Source organism: Mus caroli, unplaced genomic scaffold (assembly GCF_900094665.2).
Source record: "Mus caroli unplaced genomic scaffold, CAROLI_EIJ_v1.1 scaffold_9851_1, whole genome shotgun sequence".
Lineage (NCBI taxonomy): Eukaryota > Metazoa > Chordata > Mammalia > Rodentia > Muridae > Mus > Mus caroli.
The window spans coordinates 10,008-24,458 of NW_018388843.1; the positions used below are offsets into that span (position 1 = coordinate 10,008).

A 14,451-nucleotide genomic window follows, 5' to 3' on the forward strand; every position below is an offset into this window, starting at 1 on the left:
TGAGGATTGTGTAAAAGATTTGCCACATTCATTACATTTGTAAGGTTTCTCTCCTGTATGAATTCTGTAGTGATTTTTAAGCACTTTGTTCTGTGTAAAACATTTGCCACATTCATTGCATTTGTAAGGCTTTTCTCCTGTATGGATTCTGTAGTGAACTTTAAGCTCTGAGTTCTGTGTAAAAGATTTCCCACATTTGTTACATTTGTAAGGTTTCTCTCCTGTGTGTATTCTGTAGTGAACTTGACGTTTTGAGGACTGTGAAAATGATTTTCCACAGTTATTAGATTTATGAAGTAATTTTACTGTACAGTTTTCATGGCTCACTTTGAGACTTGAGGAACAGGTAAAGAATTTTCCAAATTCATTACATTTGTTAGGTGTCTCTTGGGTAGGAGTTCTATAATAAGCTTGAAGATTTGTGGACTCTATAAAATATTTCCCATACATATTACATTTATTTACTTTCTGTACTTTCTTGAAATTTAACGATTCATTTGAGGCATCTTTGTATGTATCATAGAGGTATCTCTTGGACTCTCCATTAATCCATTGTCCAGTATACCAGCTATGAATTGACGATTCACTTAAAATGGCATTCTTATTTTCATTTATCCAACATTTCTCTGTAGTATGCTGTTGTGAAGAAGATTGGGAGCAGTGATTAGAGGTAGCCATTTTACTATGATTGCTATAATGAATTCTGGAATAAAGCTGCTTATCTGATTTTCACTTGGATTTGTTTTACAAATAGAATCTTCTAATAAGTCATTACCTTTATATAATATCTCTCTATATTGATTGCTTACGTAATACATTAGTAAAGCCTTCTTAACAGAGCCTATATTAATATCAATTATTGTATTAGAGCTTTTTAAATTACCTCCCACATTATATCTTCCATGATTCACTGCATTCATAGATTCTTTCTTATGTTGATCTACATCATATAACTTGTCACTGAGTAGGTTTTTCTCTCAAAATTTATGGCATTTCCCACAATTTTGTGGGAAATGCCATAAATTTTGAGAGAAGATTCTATCACCTTGATGACATTCAGTACGTTTTTCTGTGCTCCACAATCTCATTTGTTCATAGAGCACTGAAGCACTGTTTAATCTCATATTCTGTAATATATGCATCAGGAAACACAACTTATGCACCCAAATGTCACTTTTAATGCATGGGTATTTCCGTGTAAAATAGAGTTGTGCTTCAAATCTTGTGAAATTTTTTCCTAGAGAATCCTCCAGTTGTGAAAACGAGAGTGACCCAGACTGACTCCTTTCAAGGAAAGTTAGGGCTTCTTGATAATTTTCAGAAATGAAAAAGATGTGCTTTTCACATTGATCATTTACATTATCATATGTTTCATAGTCTGCATTAACATGTCTATATTCCCAGAACTACTTTCGAAAGAGATCTAAAAGGCTATTAAATACAAATCTTTGTGTTATTTTGTTCTGAAAGTAATCCTGTGTACGTCTTTTGGGGAGTAGCTTCATGGTATACTCACATGACAGAGCTGAAAATATTAAAAACAAAAAATTATATGACATTTTGGATTTAGATGAAAACAATATACATGCACAATTCATGAAAAAGAACCAATGTGAGCCTAATATAAATTCAGTACAGAAATGTAGCAATTTCTTAAAAATGAACAATTTTATAAACATTATGTATATCAGATGATATTTCATAAAATGTGATAAATATTTTATAATATTATGAATGACATAATTATTCATTATAACACTACAACTTGAAACAGAATTGGTGGAACTCATTAATTAATAAAACTTCTTCCCTCTGTGAAAATGAATCTTTGATATGGAAATAAATAATCTTTCCAATGACAATAATGAGGACCTACAATACTTCATTTAGGACTGAATTCTAATGCAACATTAAAGAATGGATTTAAAATCAGAGAGAATATTTATAAGAAAACAAGGAAATATATATGATAAAATCTTAAGAGCTCCAACATCCCATAAAGATATTTTCCTCAGTGGTTTCTATGAGAGTGATTTTTTTTTCGTAAAAGCTACAAACTGTAAACAACCTAGATGGAAATCTTAAGAATGGATAAAGAAAATGTGGTAAATTTATACAATGTAATACTTTTCATATATGAAAAACAAAGACATCATTTATTTTGCAGGCCAGTGGATATAACTTGAGAATGTCAACGTGTTTGAGATAACCCAGCCCTCAAAAAATATGCATGATATACATACTCACTTACATATATATATGGCATAAAAATGTACCATATTGCATTCCTAAGACCAAAAGATACTTCAAATTAAAAAATATCCTACTGATGAGGACTGAATTTCACTTAGAAAGGGGAATTAAATAGCATAATAGCCAGATGGAGAAAGGGAACTCGGAGAGTATGTGGGTAAGGGATGGAAATGTGTGTTTCAGGATCAGGCATAAAGAACAACATGACAGAAGGACTGATGCTTATGAAAATAAATGGAAATCTTGAATTGATGGTGGTTAGTGGTGGGGGATATCATCAAGATGAGATCGATACCAGAGATAATATAAGAATCAAAGAATCAATTGGGGTGATGTTAGTTGTGACTGGCTATATTGGAGATATGAAAGCTCAAGGGGCAACCTCCTGTATTCAGGCATAAATGCAAATAGAGTGATAAAGATAATAACCTACCCAGAAACCTTTCAAATCTAAATTTATCCTGTCTACAAGAAACACTGGTATTGAGGATGGAGCAGAAACTAAGGGGATATCCATCTAGTAACTGGATGAAATTGAGACCCTTCCCATGTGGAAGCACCAATCCATGACTTTATTAATGATACTCTGCTATGCTTGCAAACAGGAGTATGTTGTCCTCTGAGAGGCTTCACCCAGCAGTTGACTCAGACAGATACAGATATCCACAAACAGTGATGGTTATTGGGGACTCTTATGAAAGAATAGGAAGTAATATTGCAGGTCCCCAAAGGGATAAGAACTCCACAGGAAGAGTAACAGAGTCAAATAACTAGGACCTATGGGTCTTTAAGAATTAGAACGACCAACCAAATATCATGCATGAACTGGAACTATGCATATAAGTAGAAGTTGTGCAACTTAACCTTCATGTGGGTCCTGAACAACTAGAATGTGGGCTATTCCAAAAGCTGTTATGTGGACATGGGGTATTGGCTGTATTGTCAGGCCTCAGTGGGAGAGGAAACACTTAGTCAGGCAGGGAATTGAAGTGCCATCTTGGATGTATACCCAGGAGAAGCCTACCTCTTCAAAGTAGAAGTTGATAGGGGCTGGTGAAAGGATTGCCAAAGGGGTGACAGGGAGTGAGGCAAAGATCCACATATAAACTGAATTAGAAAAAAAACAAATTAAATTAAAAATAGGATATGATCTAAAAATTTTAAAAATCAAGGAAAAATACATGAAAAAGTTTTAAGTATACCAGGTAAAAAGCATATCAGGCACATAAGAGTAGTGAATTTCAAAATTTTGAAATATGTTAAGGAATATTCATTGAGACATATATTCTGAAGAAATCTGATAGTTGTTAATGAGATAAAGGGCTCAATTTTCCAACCATATTACTATGTAAAACTTTAAGTTAACATGAAATTCTTGACCTGACATTTGAACAGTCATAAATTATTTAAATTATAATTTCAGAATCCCAGAACTTCAGACAATTCCCTGGACCAAAATGCTGTCTACATCCCTGGAGGCTGTTTCCATCCTGGACAAACAGGTAAGATTATCAATCTTCTCCCTCCTGGATTTCCTGGAAAACATAGCTACCATGAGGTCTTCCCTATCTACTCTGGGCTGCATCTTCCAGGTAATACCACTTCAATCAATGCCAGATGTCTGCAGACATCAGGAAATTCAAGCTATAACTTCCTTCCTAGAAGCCTGCCAACACCTTGGACATCCAGAATTCTGAACCTATCTGTGACTACAGTCTCTGTCTACAAAACTGGAAGGCTGCTGCCACCAGGGAAAACAGTGTCTACTTGAAATCCCAGAGGCCTTAGTCTACCAAGAACTACCAGCTCAATATGCAAAGTCCCATAGCTAACAGGAACTACCAGGACTGTGAACGCCAGGGACCTCCAGGTGGCCTAAGAAATAGGAAAGAATATAATCAACAAAATTGAGGGCAATATGGTACTACTCTAACTTAGCTATCCTATAAATCTACTCACTGTGTATCCTCACAATCCTAAAGTGTAAGAATATAACCTTAAGTTAAACATTATTAACATGATGGAGGACTTTTTAAAAATAAATAAAATTTGTTTACAGAGATTCACATGAAGAAATAATAGAAAATATAATTAAACTTGTAGAAGCCCTTAAAAGGAAGCAAAATTAATACTAAGTATCATATGGTAATACATTCCTGTTAACAAAATTAATACAAATGTTAAGATATGAAAAGGAAAATAGGAAAAATGAAGAATCTGAGACAAACTTAGAAAGAGGAAGAATAGAAAAGTGATCAGGAGTTTTAGATATAAGTATCATCAATACAAACATGAGATGGAAGAGAACATGTCAGGCTTAGAAGCTAGAATAGAAATTCAAGTAAAAAGATTCAATCCGTTATCATCAAAGGGAGAGTATCTCAGCATCCAGAGATGCAAGGCACAGGAAGAGCTGAGAGACCACTCTCTTCTTCTGCAGGCCAATGGGAGACAACTGGCTTCCAGGCAGCAAGGACTAGAGTATGAAAGCTGATGCTCACAATGACACACCCACTCCAAAAAGGCCAAATCCTCTCCTGATAGTGCTACTCCTTAGCCCAAGCAAATACAATCCATCAGAGTGGGGAATAGTCTTGAATGCAATGGTACAGGAGACAACATATTGAGCAGAACAAAAATTACTAAGGGTCTAAGATAAAAAAAAAAAATTAAATGGGATCTCCTAAAGATAAAAAGTGACTGCGAGACAAAAAAAAAAAAAAAAAAAGAAAAAAAAAAGAAAAAGAAAAAGAAAAAAAAAGAAAAGAAAAAAATTTATAGGATGAAATGGCAGACTATATACTGTGGAAAAAAAATAGATAACCCATATATCTGACAGGTTTCCAGGATCCCAGGATAACAGAAGCTTGTTCAAACCAGGTTATAAAGGTCTCAAAGGAGGTTTGACTGCCAAGAACTCTGAAACACTCAGAATATCAGGTTCACAGGAAACTGGAATCAAAGATCACAGAGAAAGCAGGACTCTGAAGAGTCCTGAAACAACCAAGATTATAGGAAGGACAGGCTCCAATCAGAAATACTGAGGGGAGAAAGCACTTGAGATAATTAGATGGCAGGAGGCAAGTGAAACAACAGAAGCAACAGAAACCAAGGTTACTTGTCATCATCAGAAACTAACTTTCCCACCATAGCAAGTCCTAGATATACCATCCCACTAGAAAAGCAAGAAATGGATCTAAAGTCACTTCTCATGATAATGATTGAGGACTTAAAGAAGGAAATATAGGAAAACACAGGCAAACAGATAGAAACTCTTAAGGAAGAAACAAAAAAAAAAATCCCTTAAAGAGTTGCAGGAAAACAATATCAAACAGGTGAAAGAATTGAACAGAACCATCCACGCTCTAAAAATGGAAGTAGAAACAATAAAGAAATCACAAAGGCAGACAAGTCTGGGGATAGAAATCCTAGGATAGAAATCAGGAACCATAGATGTGAACATCAGCCACAGAATACAATAGATGGAAGAAAGTATCTCAAGTGCAGAAGACTCAATAGAAAACATGGACACAATGATCAAAGAAAATGCAATATGCAAAAAGATCTTAACACAAAACATCCAGAAAATCCAGGACACAATGAGAAGATCAAACCAAAGGATAATAGGTGTAGATGAGAATCAAGATTTTCAAATTAAGGGCCAGTAAATATCTTCAACAAAATTATAGAAGAAAATTTCCCTTACTAAAAAAAGAGATGCCCATAAACATACAAGAAGCCTACAGAACTCCAAAGGGACTGGAACAGAAAAGACATTCTTCCTGATACATAATAATCAGAACAACAAATGCACTAAATAAGGATAGTATATTAAAAGCAATAATGGGAAAAGTTCAAGTAACATATAAAGACAGGCCTATTAGAATTATACCATACTTTCACCAGAGACTATGAAAGCCAGAAGATCATGGACATATGTTATACAGACCCTAAGAGAACATAAATGCCAGATCAGGATACTATACCCAGCAAAACTTTCAATTACCATAGATGGAGAAAGCAAAGTATTCCATGACAAAACCAAATTCACACAATATCTTTTCAGGAATCCAGTCCTTCAAAGGATAATAAAGGGAAAACTCCAACTCAAGGAGGGAAATGACACCCTAGAAAAAGCAAGAAAGTAATCCTTGAACAAACCTAAAAGAAGATAGCTATAAGAACAGAATCCCAAATCTAGTAACTAAAATAAGAGTAAATAACAATTACTTGTCCTAAGTATCTTTTAAAAATCAATGCACTCAATTACCAAACAAAAAGATATAGACTAAAAGACTGTCTACATAAACAGGAGCCAACATTTTGCTGCATACAGGAAATGTACCTCAGGGAAAAAAAAAACAGACACTACTTCAGAGTAAAAGGCTGGAAAACAATTTTCCAAGCAAATGGTCCAAAGAAACAAGCTGGAGTAGCCATTCTAATATCTAATAAAATCGACTTCCAACCCAAAGTCATCAAAAAAGACAAGGAGGGGCACTTCATACTCAACAAAGGTAAAATCTTCCAAGATGAACTCTCAGTTCTGAATACCTATGCTCCAAATGCAAGGACATCCACATTCATTAAAGAAACTTTAGTAAGCTTAAAGCACGCAGTGCACCTCAAACAATAATAGTGGGAGACTTAAACACCCCACTCTCATCAATGGAAAGATCCTGGAAACAGAAATGAAACAGAGACACATTGAAACTAATAGAAGTTATGAAATAAATTGTTTTGACAGATATCTACATAACATTTTATATTAAAACAAAAGGATATACCTTCTTCTCAGCACCTCATGGTACCTTCTCCAAAATCGACCATATACATGGTCACAAAACAGGCCTCAACAGATACAAAAATATTGATATTATCCCATGCATCCTATCAGAGCACCGTGGACTAAGGCTGATCATCAATAACAACCTAAATCATAAAAAGCCAACATTCACATGGAAACTGAACAACACTCTACTCAATGATAACTTGGTCAAAGAAGAAATAAAAAAGAAAATAAAGACTTTTTAGAGTTTAACTTAAATGAAGCCACAAAATACCCAAACTTATGGGACACAATGAAAGCAGTCCTAAGAGGAAAACTCATACCTTAGTGCTGCCGAAAAGAAACTAGAGAGAGCACACACTAACAGCTTTAAAGCATAGTTAAAAGCTCTAGAACAAAAGGAAGCAAGTCACCCATGAGGAGTAGAAAACAGGAAATAATCAAACTCAGGGCTGAAATCAACCAAGTAGAAAGAAAAAGACTATACAAAGAATCAACCAAACCAGGAGCTGGTTTTTAGAGAAAATCAACAAGATAGATAAACCCTTACCCAAACTAACTAGAGGGCACAGGGACTTTATCCTAATTAACACAATCAGAATTTAATAAGTGGACATAACAAGAGAACCTGAGGAAATCAGAAACATCATCAGATCCTATTACAAAAGGCTATACTCAACAAAACAGGAAAACCAGGGTTAAATGGACACTTTTCTAGGCAATGATCAGGTACCAAAGTTAAATACATATCAGATTTCTTATATTTAAATTATACCACAGAACTCCTAAACTTGATCAAGAGCTTCAGTGAAATAGCTGGATATAAAATTAAGTCAATCAATTCAGTGGCATTTCTGTACAGAAAGGATAAACAGGCTGAGAAAGAAATCAGGGAAAGAACAACCTTCAAAATATTCTCAAAAAATACAAAATACCTTGGTGTGATTCTAACTAAGGAAGTGGAAGATCTATATGATAAGGACTTCAAGTCTCTGAAGAACGAAATCAGAGAAGATCTCAGATGGAAAAATATCCCATGCTCATGGATTGACAGGATCAATATAGGAAAATGGCTATCTTGCAGAAAGCAATCTACATATTCAGTGCAATCCCCATCAAAATTCCAACTCAATTCTTCAATGAATTAGAAAGGGCAATTTGCAAATTCATCTGGAATAAATAATAAAACCTAGGATAGCAAAAATTTGTCTCAGTGATAAAAGATTCTCTGGTGGAATAACCATGCCTGACCTAAAGTTGTACTACAGAGCAATTGGGATAAAAGCTGCACAGTCCTGGTACAGCAACAAGCAGGTAGACCAATAGAATAGAATTGAAGACCCAGAAATGAACCCACACCTATGGTTCATGCCTATTGAATTACATTCATAGTACTGTCAGATACTGCAACACTATAGGAAGACAAAACAAATTATTACTCTCACCAAGCTAAAAAATTTTTGAGGTCCAATACTGACATTCCTGGAATCTATGTTCATTTGTGTATATAATGTTCCAAATGGCTTGGAGTTAACTTCCAATTTTTAATTTGCAGCATTATGGCTTTGTGAGTTAACACGCATATGGGATATGGCTTATGAGGCCAAGAACATGAGACCAAAAGGGACCTGGGCCCTACATTAAAATCTACTGTTATTTATTATTATCTATCATTTCATTTGTTTACATTTCAATGTTATTCTCCTTCCCAGGTACGCCTCCACAAACACCCCATTCCATCGTTAATCTTTCCCCTACACTTTAGCCCTATGAAGGTGCTCCTCTACCCACTCACCAACTTTAACCTCACCACTCTAGCATCCCCCTATGTTGGGGCATCAAGACTCCACATCAGGCCTCCCCTCCCATTGATGCCTACAAAGATGATACTCTTCTACATATGTATCTGGAGCCATGGCTCTCTGTATTTATACTCTTTGGTTGGGGAATTTCTCCTAGGAGCTTGAGGATATTCACAAAGTTGATATTGCTCTCCAGATGTGGTTGCAGTTCCTTTTGGCTCCTTTATTCCTTCCCCTAGCTCATCCATTGGGGTCCCCAGTTCAGTGTGTGAGTATCTGCATCTGTGTTGGTCAAATGCTGGTAGAACCTCTCAGGGAACAGACATACCAGGCTCCAGTCAACAAGCACTTCTTGGCATCATCAACAGTGTTTTGGATAGGTATATGCAGACTGGATGGATCTGTCTGTAGGCTGGTCTCTGGATTGCCTTTCCTTCACTATCTGTACCAATTTTTATCCCTCTCTTTCCTTTGGACAGGAACATTTCTGAGTTAAAATTTTTATATATGTGGGTAGTCCCATCCCTTAGTTTGATGCTGTGCCTATCTACTGGAGGTAGTCTCTGCTGGTTATGTGTTCTCTTTATTGGATATTTTGGCTACACTCATCAAGTTTGTGTCCTGGGAGCCACTCTATTCTCTGGAGTCTGGGACTTTCTAGTGGCTAATACCAGTTCCCTTTATCCATTGCTACATGGTTCTATTCAATATCTTGCCCACTGAATTTCTTTGGTCTTTCTTTCAATACCTGAACTTGCTCCCCTTTTTCCCCTCCTAGGTTCCTCCTTCCCTCTTCCTCCTATGATAATTTTGTCTTACATTCTATGTAGGATTGAAACATCTAAACTTTGATCTTACTTCTAGGAAAGTTCCAAATGGATTGTGGGTTGCATTGTGGGTATTGCAAATTTTGGGCTAATATCCACTTATCATTGAGTATATACCATGAGTGTTCTTTTGTTTATGAGTTACAATATTCAGAATGAAATTTTCTCATTCCATTCATTTGTCTGTGAATTTCACGAAGTCCTTCCATTTATTTGTGGAGTAGTATTTCGCTGTCAAAATGTACCACTTTTTCTGTGTTCATTCTTAAGTTGAAGGATATCTAGGTTGTTTCCATATTCTGGTTATTACAAATTAGACTGCAATAAATATAGTGGAGCATGTGTCCTTTTTATATGCTGGAGCACCTTTTGGGTATATACCTAATAGGGGTATAGCTTGGTCTTCAGGTAGATCTATTTACAGTTCTCTGAGGAACTGTCAAATTGATTTCCAAAGTAGTTTTACAAGGTTGGAGTTCCACCAGAAATGAAGAAGTGTTCTCCTTTCTCCACATCCTTGCCAGCATTTTCTACTTCGTGACTTTTGTATCTTAGCCATTCTGATTGGTCTGAGGTGAAATCTAAGGTCGTTTTGATTTGTATTTCCTTGATGACTAACAATGTTGAACATTCCTTTAAGTGCTTCTCAACCATTTGAGATACCTCAGTTGATAATTCTTATTTAGCTCTGTACCCCATTTTTATCAGGGTTATTTTGTCCTCTAAAGTCTAACTTCTTGAGTTATCTTTAAATTATGGATATCAGCCCACTATTTGATACAGGTTGGTAAAGATCTTTTCTCAATAGGTGTGTGTCCTATGACTCCTCACAGAGATTGAGCAAATTGAAAAACTTCTGTAAGGCAAAGGACATTATAAATAATCAATAACAATGTCCTTTGATTTACAGAAGATTTTCAAATTTATGAAGTCCTATCTGCCAATTGTTGACTTTAGAGCATGAGCTAGTTGTGTTCTGTTCATGAAATTACCCCCTGTGACAATGTGTTCGAGGTTCTTTCCCACTTACTCTTCTATTAGATTCAGCCAATCGGATTTCGACTAGACTTGGACTTGAGCTTTCCACAAAGAGATAAGAATGGATCAATTTGTATTCTTCTACATGTCAACTAAAAGTAGAAACAGCACCATTTGCTGAAAATGCTGTCTTTTTTCCACTGAATGAGTTTGTTTTCTCTGTCAAAGATCATGTAAATTCTCTATCCAAGTAAAGTGAACATAGATTTGTGGGTTCATTTCTGGGTCTTCAATTAAATTCCATTGATCTACCTGCCTGTACAAACTCCCCACGCAGTTTTTAATCACTCTTGGTATGAACTACAGTTTGAGGTCAGGGAAAGTAATTTCCCCAGAAGATATTTATTGTTAAGAACGGATTTTTCAGAGGCTGGTGAGATGGCTCAATGGTTAAAAGCACTGGCTGCTCTTTCATTGGTCCTGACTACAATTCCCAGCAACCACATGGTGGCTCACAGCCATCTGTAATGGAATCAGATTCCCTCTTCTGGTGTATCTGAACACAGCAACAAAGTGCTCAAGTACATTAAATAAATAAATGAATAAATAAATAAATAAATATTAAAAAGTGGATTATGCTATCCTGAGGTTTTTTTTTCCTTTTTTTTTAATTATTATTTTTTATTAGGTATTTTCCTCATTTACATTTCCAATGCTATCCAAAAGGTCCCGAATACACTACACCCCCACTCCCCTACCCACCCACTCCCACATCCTGAGTTTTTTGATAGCATATATAACTGACCAAACTTCCACAAGAGTACTCCTATATCTGACAAAAAATTCAGCAATGTGGCTGGATATAAAATTAACTCAAACTAATCAGTAGCCTTCTTCTGATTAAAGGATAAATGGGCTGCGAAAGAAATTATGGAAATGAAACCTTTTAAAATTGCCAGAAATAATATAAAATATGTTGATGTGACACAATCCAGGCAAGTAACATATCTGTATGACAAGAAGTTGAAGTGTCTAAAGAAAAAAATCTAAGATGACCTGAAATGATGGACAGATCTCACATGCTCATTGGCAGGATTAACCTAGTAACAATAGCCATATTTCCAAAAGTAAGCTTCAGTTTCAATGCAATCCCCAAGAAACTTTCAAGTCAATATTTCACAGAGGTATAGCAATTCTAAATTTCATCAAAAATCTACTTTTCATACTGCAAATAAAATTGGCTACAATATGACTCTTAAGGTTATACTTCTTTTCCACTAGATATGTATATCACTTATACTTCAATGGAGAAACTTAATATGTATATCAACAATGTACAGAAACAGAAAGACTTCAGAACACTTAGTCTTATCTAAATTTTCTTTATCATACCCTCTTATCAAGGATCAGGAACCTAAGCAGAAAATAAGATGGAAGGATTTTAAAGTCCAGATTTACTGAATGATGCTAAATAAAATGCATCTGTACAAGAGATAGAAAGTGAGAGACGAAGAAAGAGGCAGAAAAAGAGAAAAAGGGACATAAAAGTCAGAGTAATCATGATATTGAGTTAGTGAAGAGAATGGTGATGCAAGAAGCTGAAAAAGAGAAAAATATACTCAACAAAACAACTGAAAATGAAATAAATCAATAAATTACTCAAATATAAATGACTATTACTGATCATTCACATGTAACAGAAAAAATGTAATTAGAATATAAAAAAATCTGCTACTTTGTAAAACTGTCTAAACATAGTATATTTCATAACATGAGTATTCAGGTAAAATGAGGCAGAGATCATATAGTATCCATTGTTATACTGTTTATTTTATTCATTATTCTGAAAGAAATTCTTAGGAACAATTTCTATTACAGAGCTTTTCTAGACATATGTCAGGTCTGGATTACTCCCGAGTTTACATTCATCACATGACATGTAATTTCACTTCAAATTACCTGTTTTTTTTTCTTTCTGTATCTTCTCTACCAGCAATCCATGGTTCGTTGTTTTGTTCAAGACAGACGATTACCTCTGGCTTTGAAACAGCAACACCTGTACATTCAAATGAGCACAAAAATATGCCATTGAATATACTTATGTACTATCACAGAATTATGATATGTAGGTGACATGCCGAGAATAAAAGATAAATGAATGAATTTTTATATTCACTTCTCTCCAAAGTGTTTTAGATTCTACATACTGAAACCTTTTTAAATTCTGAATTTCATTGTACATTTACAACATTCAATAAAGCCAACTTTGAGAGTCAAAGTACAATCATTTATAAAAGCAACACGCTGCCTTTTCAAAAAGTGTATAATATTTTACTGATCAGCATGTTAAACGTAAAAACAAGATAAAGATAAATAACTTATTAGCTATAAATCAGAGAGTATTCAATATATATAAAACAGAAGAGAAGGACTATTTAACAGATGTCAGACCCAAATAGTAGTAGGAATTTTAGATATCTCTAACTGAAGTAGAAATTATGGATTAAAAATATACTTACCCAGAGAAACCAGGTTATTGTAATTCTCCAACATGACATCTCTGTACAAAGTTCTCTGAGCAGAATCCAGACATCCCCACTCCTCCTTAGAGAACTCTATAGCCACATCCATGAATGTCAATAGACCCTAAAATTAAAGTTATCAATGTTCTCATTTTTGTCAATTGGTCAAAGAATTGTTAGTTAAATATAGAACTTTTTGATACCAATAACTAACATGCATATTTGACAAATGATTTCTGAGATAAGAAATTTGACACTCTCTGAACAGTTCCAATAGTCAAGAAAAACTCATGGTGATGGTCATTACGTTTTTGAGGACACATGTCATAATCCCCCAAATGATCTAATGGTGAGCACCAAAGCCACCATAAAACAGAAATATTTACAACAAGCTTCATAGGTGTACCAAAATTATACTTCTGGAGTATCAATAAAAATAAAAACATAATTGGGTCAGCACGGCATGAAGAAATGTATTAAATTGCTGCAGCAAGAGTAAAGCTGATAACTACTGCAGAAGTCCCTGAGATGAAAGATTCATGAAACATGCACTTACCTTCACAGACAAATAATGACTCAAATGACTCCCAGTAGAAGTCAAGTATATATATATTAATCTTTAGTCTCATCTACACTCAGTTTTGTGATTAGAAATTTTTAAATATTTTCACATTGTGTTTTCATTTATGCAAGTCATATTGAAAAAATGTAGGAGACTGGTAAAAGGGAAAATCTATTTTTAGCTCAGCAGTGACATAACTGTATTAAGAAGTAATGCTGAGAATCATATGAAAAAATAGTTCTGTAAATTTGAGCCACAATAAGGAAGGTTTGAAAATTCTAAAAATGAAACATTTCTTTAAGAACACTCAAATTTTCCAAATCCCATGCATTCATTTACCTTAGAGGAAGACATCTTTCCTTTCTCATTCAGAAGGGAATGTCGCACAAAGGTTTACATTAAAATTTCACCTTCCAGAAACCATCAGCATGTAGAGGCAGTGACTCTCCCTATTTCTAGAAAAATTGAAGTGTAGAAAGCAGGAATCAATACTGGCCACACCCAATTCCTTGTGCAAGAGGAGACATGAAGGAAATAAGACCTTTTACAGGCAAAAGAAAGAAGATTTTCATAAGAATTTCCATATACTTGCCTGAGAAGAATTATCAAAACAGAATTGACACATATTTTTCTGATTATGGCCAGAATCTTTGAAGTATCACCAGCTGAAGGGATTTCTCCTACTGGTAAGCAAGAGACTTTCCTGTAGTGAAGAAAA

The 14,451-nt window shown here is 34.9% G+C and overlaps 2 protein-coding genes across 2 annotated transcripts in view; both read right to left on the reverse strand.

Moving 5' to 3' along the window:
- The window catches only part of LOC110287820 (zinc finger protein 665-like), a gene marked incomplete at its 5' end in the record, with an annotated part of 53,534 nt that overhangs the window by 1,365 nt on the left and 37,718 nt on the right, over positions 1 to 14,451 (reverse strand). Inside the window, 1 exon segment of the mRNA XM_029473752.1 lies at positions 1 to 286. This exon segment is cut by the window's left edge and continues 1 nt beyond it. Within this exon segment, the coding sequence (XP_029329612.1) occupies positions 1 to 286 (286 nt within the window).
- LOC110287817 (zinc finger protein 679-like) lies at positions 3,282 to 14,087 on the reverse strand. The gene is made up of 4 exons (XM_021154339.1): positions 14,073 to 14,087; positions 13,169 to 13,295; positions 12,609 to 12,705; positions 3,282 to 3,360 (listed from the first exon to the last, which is right to left on the reverse strand). Exons 1-4 carry the CDS (start codon positions 14,085 to 14,087, stop codon positions 3,282 to 3,284), a joined length of 318 nt encoding a protein of 105 aa, XP_021009998.1.

Bases quoted from the DNA above. Each gene is read 5' to 3' on its own strand.
- LOC110287817 (XM_021154339.1), bottom strand. The intron at 12,706-13,168 runs GTAAGTATATTT...TTGAATGTACAG, and splicing joins CAATAACCTGGTTTCTCTGG to GTGTTGCTGTTTCAAAGCCA. The intron at 3,361-12,608 runs GTAATTTGAAGT...TTTCTAATTCAG, and splicing joins ACAGAAAGAAAAAAAAACAG to TTTATATGTGGATCTTTGCC.